The following is a 9,141-nucleotide window of genomic DNA, read 5'->3' as shown; positions in this document are numbered from 1 at the left end:
ATTGATCATAGGCATAATACTCACGCCGCAAGAAGGTAAACTCAAAAGGGTAAAAAGACAATGCACTGAGACAACGCGCCTCCCATAGGAGGATACCGACATCAGCTACGTCTCACTCGTCCGAGTCAAGGGCTCTCACCGGGTTGGAGCAAGTCAGATTCCACAATGTCGTGATGAAAGCCCAGCTGGTTGATCGCCTTGACGCACACCAAAGCCTATGCTTGTAGCAAAGCCCGCGCATGGTCCAAGACATCAACTCTGGCCGCACGAAAGTTGTCTGGATCAAAGCAGACCACACATACTGCAAAATTCAGCTTAACTTACCAAGTTTTGGTTGCATTATATCCTTGCATATTCTGCAAATCTCAGCCCAGAACTTTTGACTGCATTACCTTCTTGTATTATACTGCAAAATTCAGCTCGAATTACCAAGTTTTCTCTTTTGAGAACGTGAGGTTTTGCCAAAAGGTAATGGGCTTTGCAGATTGTGGGCTGTGAGGACAACAAAGGCCTACTAACGCGGCAAGTCATTAACCCTAGCTCAGGCAGGCCGAGGCCGCACGCTTCTCCGAGGACGAGCGACGGCGGCGCGGGCGACACACCAGCTCGCTTTGCGGCGGCGACTCCGCGCGGAACGCGGCCAGGTTTGACCGTCAGCCCGTCGATCCCAAATCCCCAGCTCCGAACCAAGCTTGGAAAGCCAACATCTCCGATCGATCAAACTCGCAGGTTCGCCGACGCCATGTCGTCGTTCGCCGGCGTGTCGGTCGTCGACGGCGTCGATCTGTGCCCCCCTTGCGCCGGGTCGGCCTGCGAAACCAACGCCTACTGCGGGTACCACCTGCTCGTCGTCCAGGGCTACTCGCGCGCCAAGGAGAAGGCGCCCACCGGGGAGAGCATCATCTCCCGGCCCTTCAGGGTCGGATGCCATACGTGGCAGATCGAGCTCTTCCCCAACGGCGATAACCCGAGCTGCGCCGACTTCGTCTCTCTCTACGTCTGCCGCCTCGACGACTATCTCAACAATGCCGTGGATGCCAAGTTCAGTCTCAGTTTCGTCGACCAGGCCGAGAAGCAGAAGCCGGTGTACATTCTTGGGACCGAGACGTGCAGCTTCCCCCATGGCGGTTCTCGGGGCCACCGCAAGTTCATGAGGAAAGACGCCCTTGAACGATCGGAGAATATGAGGCGTGATGGTTTCACCGTCCGGTGCGACATCATGATCTGCTGCGAGGAGGATGACGACGCCGGTGGCACCGCCCCGCCTCGCTACATATGCCAGCATTTTAACACTCTCCTTGAAAGTAAGGTGGGCGCTGATGTGACCTTCGAGGTCAGCGGCGAGACGTTCGCTGCGCACCGGTGCGTGCTTGCTGCCCGATCGACGGTCTTCATGGCGCAGCTCTTTGGCCCCATGAAGGAGGGCACCACGTCCAGTGTCATACAGATTGAAGACATGGAGGCAAAAGTGTTCAGGGCTTTGCTTAGGTTCATCTACACAGACTCATTCCCTGAGATGGAGAAGGAAGTCATCCAGGAGGAAGCACAAGAAGTGGAACAAGGACAAGAAGAGGATGAAATGCGTTTGCAATGGTTGTGAGGCTTATTTACGGCGGCAGACAGATATGACCTCCAACACCTCAAGTTCATCTGTGAAAAGCAGTTGTCTGAGGACATAGGTGTGAGCTCGGTGGCGTCCACTCTTGTTTTGGCCGAGCAGCACGACTGCCACGGGTTGAAGGTCGCGTGCTTCAAGTTTATCCAAGCCCAATCTCCCTCCTGTTTGAAAAGGGTAATGGCAACTAATGGCTGGGGGCATTTAATGACGACTTACCCCTCTATTTTGAATGAGGTCATTGCCAAGCTTGCTTCGAAAAAGCGGAAGAAGCGCTCTACATAGATTGTAGCTCCGCGTCTTGCTTTTGTCTCGTCCTGTAATTTGCCTATATGCGGAAGTATCAGAAAGATCCAACATATGGGCAAATTGTCTCTTTATGGAATGGATGGTCTGTTAATTCAGGTGTCAGTGTCAGCATTGAACTGCATTGCAGCAATGTGCAAGTTCCCTAGCTAGTTAGTCTTATCCTTGTATATTTCTTTGTGCACTAATTGTGTTGTATATTATTGCTTTGTGCCTTAGATGTTTTTGGAAAGGCATTTTATGAACCGGGATTTATGGGAAATAATTTGGAAGACAAGACAGGGGTCTCCAAGAATCGTGGTTACAGTGAGAATGATAATGTGAAAATCTTGGTCCAGTGCCTACGAACCTTCTCCTAGCTACTTGGGTATACTTTTTCTTTACATTATTTATCATAAAATCCTTATCTTCCTCGCTCTGGTTGTTGTTTCATAATACAGTAGAGATAAGTTTTGCATCTATTTTGGTAAGAATTTGATGATCTCTTCGCAACAGATAACTTTGTCCTGGGAAATTCTCCTGGGGCTGTATTCATTACCACATACCACAATCGCAGGTTCCAATAAATTCTTCAGCCTTCTCCACTAGATAAAACTGCTGGGAGCTACTCACCTAATATATCGTCTCGATTCTTTTGTGCAGTAATCATTACTTGATTGAATTTTTTACGGTGAAGTGGTGTTTGAAGCTTCTGTATGGCTTCTCTTTCCTCACCTCTTGCAAGGCTGATCACTTCAGGGAAATATTCAGCTCGTTGAAATCACACTTGAGAAGGAAAAACCAAAATGAACTTCAGGTAGATAATGGGAGTACATTATCTTCATATTACTGATTATATAAAAAAAATACTGCATCTGGTGTTCAGGATGGTTCTTTTTCTTGATGTGTTCCAGCCTTACAGGAGTTGGCTGACAGCATGTACATGACAATGGAATGTTTGGGTCTTCACTACCTATGACTGCACATTAGGTAACTCCTGGAGCTCATAAATTATACTCAGGAATTTCTTTCTGGAAGGAGTTTATTTTTTCGATAAAAGGATTTGTTTATTGCAAGGGAAACATTCTTATTTTCCAGGTTTCGTCATTAGTTGAACCATGCAATAGATTTGGCAAGCAAAAACACAATACCTGATCCAACCGATCATAATTACAGACGTGCGTTGCTTGTACATTCATTGGTTGAAGTATTGCCTTGTTTAAATTCATGAATCAACAACCTTCATCCATGTGCTTCTAGTTTAGTTCCTCCCAAATAATGCACTAATCTAATGTGAACCTTGTATGCTTAAATTGCGAGGAGCTTTTGTTTTGATAGATCATAGAAAATGTGCTAGTAGTTGTACCTGGAAGTATCGTGATTATGCGATTACGTGAAGAAGAAACAATTAGGAGAACAAAGGGAGAAGAGAGGAAGGCAGAACCGGGTAGAATTATAAAATTGGATGAACCGTTCAGCCTCCAAATTCCCGACAGAAAAAATTAAGCGAACCTCATTCATTATTCGTATCAAACTAACATACATTTCTCAAGCATTGTCTGTGGGGAGACAATCAAGTTATATAGTGGAGGACTCAAAGCACATAAGCTTTCTATGAACTTCAAATGATTTTGATTCCAAAGCTTGCTTTGCAGTTCGGTAGACTATTAAGTTTGAAAGTATCAGAATAATGTTCTACTAAATCGTCAGAAAAGCCAACAGACTCCCTCGCTGCGGCCACTACAAGAGGCTTCAGTATCGTCCCGGTAAAGATGCAGTTGTCCGGAGTTGGCTCACGAATTCTACACAAAAATATGGCATCTGTGCAAGGAAAACGGGCCAATGGCCGATGAGATCTGAGCTCCGACTCTGAATTGAAAAATAAATACGCAATTGGCCAGCGCGGATAAAAAAAGAAACAGATGTGCATGTGCGTGGGACAAAAGAAACGATATAAGAAAACAGTGCTCATTATGAGTGTTTCAATGGAAGTGAGCATGCAACGAATCAATGTCCCGAAGCGTGCTTGTCCAGTTAATCGTTGTCTGGAAAGCAAAAGGGTGTAACATTAGCACTGACTACCTTTTGGTGTCAGCAGATTCCTCTCAAGTTCTTGCAGTTCTCAAAGCTAAGAAAGTTATCCTTAACTTTGAGCCACTCAGCTGGTTTCTGCATGAAGATTGGTAGGTAGTAGTATTAGACAAGTTGTTGATGACAAAACCTGTTTGCTTTGCGATGAGCCTGATCGAAGTGTTAAGCACTTATGTTGTTTGAATGTGTGATCTCTAGATATCTCTGGTCTGAATTTATCCATGACTCTGAATTACGATCTTAACATCACGCTGATGCTTGTTCTGTTAGCCATTTATTCATTGGTCCTGGCATGCAGTCCTAGTTGCATTTAGCATGTTCACATGAGCATCTCTTTATGAAATCTTTGTGTTTTCAGGGGAAGAAAATTAAGCAACGGAGACCGATATGCACTAACTTTCTTCGGGATACTGTCACTGCTGGCCGACTAAACTGAGGGCTCTGGAGGCCATGTACTTGAAGGCCGACACCAATTGGTTTCTCAAGGCCAGACAGTGGTTGACAGTGGAAGACGTAATAGACGTAAACCCTTGGCAAGAAACACAACACTGCATACTCATTAAATCTGCACATGTGTTGTTCAAACAGATCATGTTTGGCCTTCCTTCCAGCTGGGGAAACTATACAGTGTGTAGCCAGCAAGAACAACAAACTCCAACGTTTCAGCACTTCAGCAATTGTGCTGCGAGTGGAGCGTAAGTTGAGCGCGGTCACTGGACCATTTTACTTATTCAAATCCGCAACTAAAAGCGCAAGAAGAAAAAGTAGGCACGGCAGACATTTCATGGGTTCAAAGAAGAGTGCGAGTGGGGAAGCTGTGACCATGTCATCTGCCTGACAACATTTTGTTGAATCAGGTCAGATGCTTATAAACTACATCAGATGGTGGAGGAGCCGAGGGGAAGTTCCACGGGTCCAACAGCTCATGATCAGGAGGGGCAATTTTCCTGGAATAACATTTGGTCCAGTCCTTGGTCGAACCCAAAGTGATTGGACCCTTCCCTGGACGCTGCACAAGTAGGAGCTACGTGCACCGGGCTGCCCTTTTTAACATTTGGTCCAGCCCATGCCCTCCAAATGCGCGGCAATTACTGTGGACAATCACACACGACAGTCTTCCCCATAGGCCGAGTATCACGAGATGGGGCATTGAGGTAATAGTTGATCTTTCAAGTTTGCTGGCGTTTGGATGAGGATGGGGTGCATACATTTGTGCGATGCAAGGGAGTGCATCAAGTATGGCGTCTTCTGGGCATGGAAAAGGAAAGATGCAAGCCTGTGGAATCTTCAGGTCCAAAGGAGATGCTGCATATGGTACTGCACATGGGAAACAAATATATGATCAAGATTACAGCGCTGTTGTGGACGTGGTGGAAAACGAGGAACAAAATCAATGCTGGACAAGGAATTATGAAAATCGATGAGGTGGTAGCAGCCATGGTAGGCAGATGTGTAGTCGAATACGAAGAACTCTACCTTCCGCATCTGAGAACTAACCTAACTGGGCAGTGGAGCAGAAGCGGAAACTGCCGGTCACTGTTGTGGGGAAAATCAACTGCGATGGGTCTTTCGATCCAAACAACAATGCTAGTGTGGCTGGGCGGAGAGGCTGAAGGGGACTGTGTTAGGTGGCAGCAGCAGGTCGTCTCCACAGGGCAGCTGCTGCTTTACAAGCTCAAGCGATTGCATGTCTAAGCAGCTGTTCGTGCCGCAGCAGATCGGGCTATCAAGCGAGTGGAGGCGGAATCAGATGCTCAAGTGCTCGTCTAGGCGTTGCAGAGCAAGGACCATGACCTCTCGGCTAATATGTTGATCTTCCATTCCAGGAGGTAAAGTTTATGGTGGCTCAGTGTTTTGATAGGTTTTCAGTGTCTTTATGTCCTAGAACTTGCGTCGCCCCGTCCTCGCGTCGCCCCCGCCCTGGGCGACTCGGGGGCTCTGCAACCCTAGACGCTGCCGCCGCCCTCTCCTTCTCCCCTCCTCGCGCCGCCGCCGGGCGGCGGGGGGACTTCTTCTCCCGACTCCCCTTCCTCCGCGGGCACGGATCTAGGCGGCAGGCGGCGGTGTCCTGCGGTCGGGCGCGAGGTGGCAGAACTCGGCGAGCTGTGGTGGGCCTCGGCAGGCAGTGGCGGGTGCTGGGCTCACGGCGGCGCCCCGGCATGCGCAGGCGGCGGTGGCACCTGTGCCCGGTCGGCGGCTCCCTCTTCGACCCGGACGGGGCGCGGGGTGGCGGCGGCCCGGCATGGCCAGCGATCTAGATGCGGTGGGGCCGGCGGCTCGCTGGTCTGCCGGAGATCCAGGGGCATCATCGTCTCCGACTCGATCTGCTTCGGTTCGTGCTAGCTCAGGTACAGGGAGATTGTCGTCATCTCCCGGTGCTGGCTACATGGATCTGACGGCGACGGCTAGACCCTTGGTCTAGTCTTCGGCAGAGAAGGTGGCGGTCCATGCACAAGAAGTGGATGGAGTTCTTCGAACAGATCTGGGTGAAAACCTGCTCTTGGCTAGATGCCAAAGCCGGCGGTGGCGGCGCTCTACGGTGTCGTTTCCTTCTTGAAGGCATCGCCGTGGAGAAGTTCTAGACTACGATTTGCTACCTCCGAGGGAAACCCTAGATCAATAGATCAGAAGACGGCGTTGTGTTTGTGTCGTTTCCCCCTTGGGGACGTTTTTCTTGGAGGTGTACGCGGGCTCGAGGGACCAGTGGACGACGTCTTTGGTGGAGCGGTGCTTCATCATGCACATTGATGGTGACAGATCTCGATGGCATGGCGCTCTGGAGATTAGGCGTCTGATGTGCGATGATGGACTCGCGCAGGAGGGTGACGCTGTCTGGCGTCGTGGTTGCGTCGACGGCAGCTAGACCGGGCAAGGTAGATGTAGCAGCACAGCTCTGAAGATGGATTGGTGGCAGGTGGCTGCAGCGGCCTCATACTCGGCAGACGTCCTGGTTGAGGAGTGCGCCAGACTGGTAGGTGCCCCATACTCGGCAAGCGTCTTGATTGGGACCTCATGTCTTAAATGTTAGGTTTGGCTGCGAGGTATGTTTGGTATTAGGCCCAAACTATCAACACCCCTTCATCAACCGGATAGGAGTAGTGACAGATGTTGCTTAGACGGTGGTTTTAGTCTTGCTGTTGTATGACTTTGTAAGGTCCTGTGTGAATAATTAATAAATTGGCTGCATGCATCGTTCAGACGCAGAGGCTTCCTCCTTTTCTAAAAAAATAATAAAAATGTCCTAGAACTTGCACATGATAAAAGTAGCTGACACTGTTGCAGCTCATGGTGCGAAGCTGGTGGGGGATAATGTGTTCACATCGTCAAACGGATGTGATATAATGTGTTCACATCCTTTTCTTATGTCACTTAGTTAGGTAATAATGTGGATGCCGCTTGGGAAATTTTTAGCTCGTGACTGGAATCCCCCGTGTGTTCGAGGCTTGCTGGCGATCCTTAGAGGTTGTTTTGGTCAAGAAATCAACAGTTTTCCCGCAAAAAAAAAAGAAATTAACAGTTGAATGGGTTATTCCCTCTCACCTCGGTTGACGGTATCTTCAAAATGCTTATCTACATGCAACTTTGGAGGCCATCGGCAAAGAGGCATGACGGAACGTGAATGGGAGCCGCAATGGCGATGATCACCACATTTCGCTCATCGATTACGAGGTACGTGGATTAAGCCTTTCATTGTCGCGCTTTATAACATTTTGGTTTGGACCGTAATCTGTAACCGATGAACTTGACGTGGTGTGTTTGCGTGTTTGTAGGACTTCTGCTGCCGTTTGCGGCCTTTTTATATAAAGTCAGGGGAAAGCCTTTCGTACGACAATAGAAACCACACGGAGACGTTTGTTCACGTTAACACAGACGAAACATTACATGCTTATAGAAACATATTTCCACAAGCACACATCACATGGTGGCACCTCCATGGAGTCACTAGTGCCCCACATAAGTGGTACATGCACCACTCGCTTATTCCCACACGACGACACCTTCCACAGCATTCATCTTGATCGGCAGCATTGCCGGGCCATCAAGGCAGCGTGTAATCTGTCGAACCAAAGAAACCGGATAATTAGCATTGCTATATGACATTATCAGCAGATTATTACTGGTTAGAAAGTAGGAGTACATGTGAAATGTGATGTGTAGGTAGTACCTCCGCACTTGTAGCCGACGGGACGGTCGGCGATGTTGCAGCGCTTGGGGATGGTGATGGCGACCTCGGGCCTGATCCCGGCCATCTTGGCGGTGCCGGACAGCATGACGGCGCACAGGCAGCTGGGGCTCTTGCCGATGGTGTGCACCGCCGAGCAGCAGCTGCTGGAGGGCGCCGAGTCCGGCTCGTCCGCCGCCGAGATGCACGGGGCCATGCGCAGGGCCATCCGGTCGGGGGAGGCCCTCCCGCACTCGCCGGCCCCCTCGGCCGCGCCCCCTCCCAGCGCCACGCCGGCCAGCGCCACGGCCAGGGCGAGCACGACGAGCGGCCTCATTGCCATCTCTCCCTGCCTTTCCCTGCTCGGACAGTCACTCACTTGTGGTGGTGGTTCTTGCGGTGACTAGTGCAGATCGCTCGCTGCTGCTGCTGCCTGCTCTGGCATGGGTGGTGCTTCTTATATAGCAGTGTGGCAGTGTCATTGTGGGGAGCACCTCGTTATGGATGGAGCACTTGGCACTCCTCTAGTCGCACTGGACAGTGCTAATGGTTTCTCCACTCTGGGTAGTGATGAAGGGTGTACACACTAGCCAGTGGGCTTCTGGTAGGACAGCACTTGCGCCGTGGACCTGCCATATAAACATTCTAAAACGCGCCACGCGCACTATGCGCTGTGGTTGTGGCCGGTACACGAGAGAGTAAGATGGAGGAGAGGAAGAGAACAGTGTCTTGCGAATAAAAAAGGAGAGTAGCATGCAGCACACCAGAGAGTCTCTTGCTAATAAAAAAAGAGAGGTGTGAACAGTGTGTGTCAGGACCAGCTGCATGCAACACACTCTCTCCAATTGCATGCGCTCTCTCTCTCTCTTAACTTTTGCATCTAGGTTGTAAAACAAGCATGCGCTCTCTCTCTCTCTCTTAACTTTTGCATCTAGGTTGTAAAACAAGCATGCAGCTCACACAACTCTCTCTGCCGACATTTGCATGC

The 9,141-nt window shown here is 49.7% G+C and overlaps 1 protein-coding gene and 1 pseudogene across 1 annotated transcript; one reads left to right on the top strand and one right to left on the bottom strand.

Moving 5' to 3' along the window:
• The first annotated feature begins 740 nt into the window (after positions 1-740).
• LOC119341202 lies at positions 741-2,152 on the top strand (annotated as a pseudogene).
• Positions 2,153-7,815: 5,663 nt separating this feature from the next.
• LOC119340436 (non-specific lipid-transfer protein-like) lies at positions 7,816-8,587 on the bottom strand. Its single transcript, XM_037612346.1, has 2 exons — positions 8,157-8,587; positions 7,816-8,047 (listed from the first exon to the last, which is right to left on the bottom strand). The coding sequence occupies exons 1-2, from the start codon at positions 8,494-8,496 to the stop codon at positions 8,031-8,033; spliced, it is 357 nt and encodes a 118-aa protein (XP_037468243.1). The 5' UTR covers positions 8,497-8,587; the 3' UTR covers positions 7,816-8,030.
• Between the last annotated feature and the right edge of the window lie 554 nt (positions 8,588-9,141).

This window comes from Triticum dicoccoides, chromosome 7B (assembly GCF_002162155.2).
Source record: "Triticum dicoccoides isolate Atlit2015 ecotype Zavitan chromosome 7B, WEW_v2.0, whole genome shotgun sequence".
Lineage (NCBI taxonomy): Eukaryota > Viridiplantae > Streptophyta > Magnoliopsida > Poales > Poaceae > Triticum > Triticum dicoccoides.
Note: the sequence above shows the minus strand (reverse complement) of the source record. Positions and strands in the feature narration are given on the sequence as shown.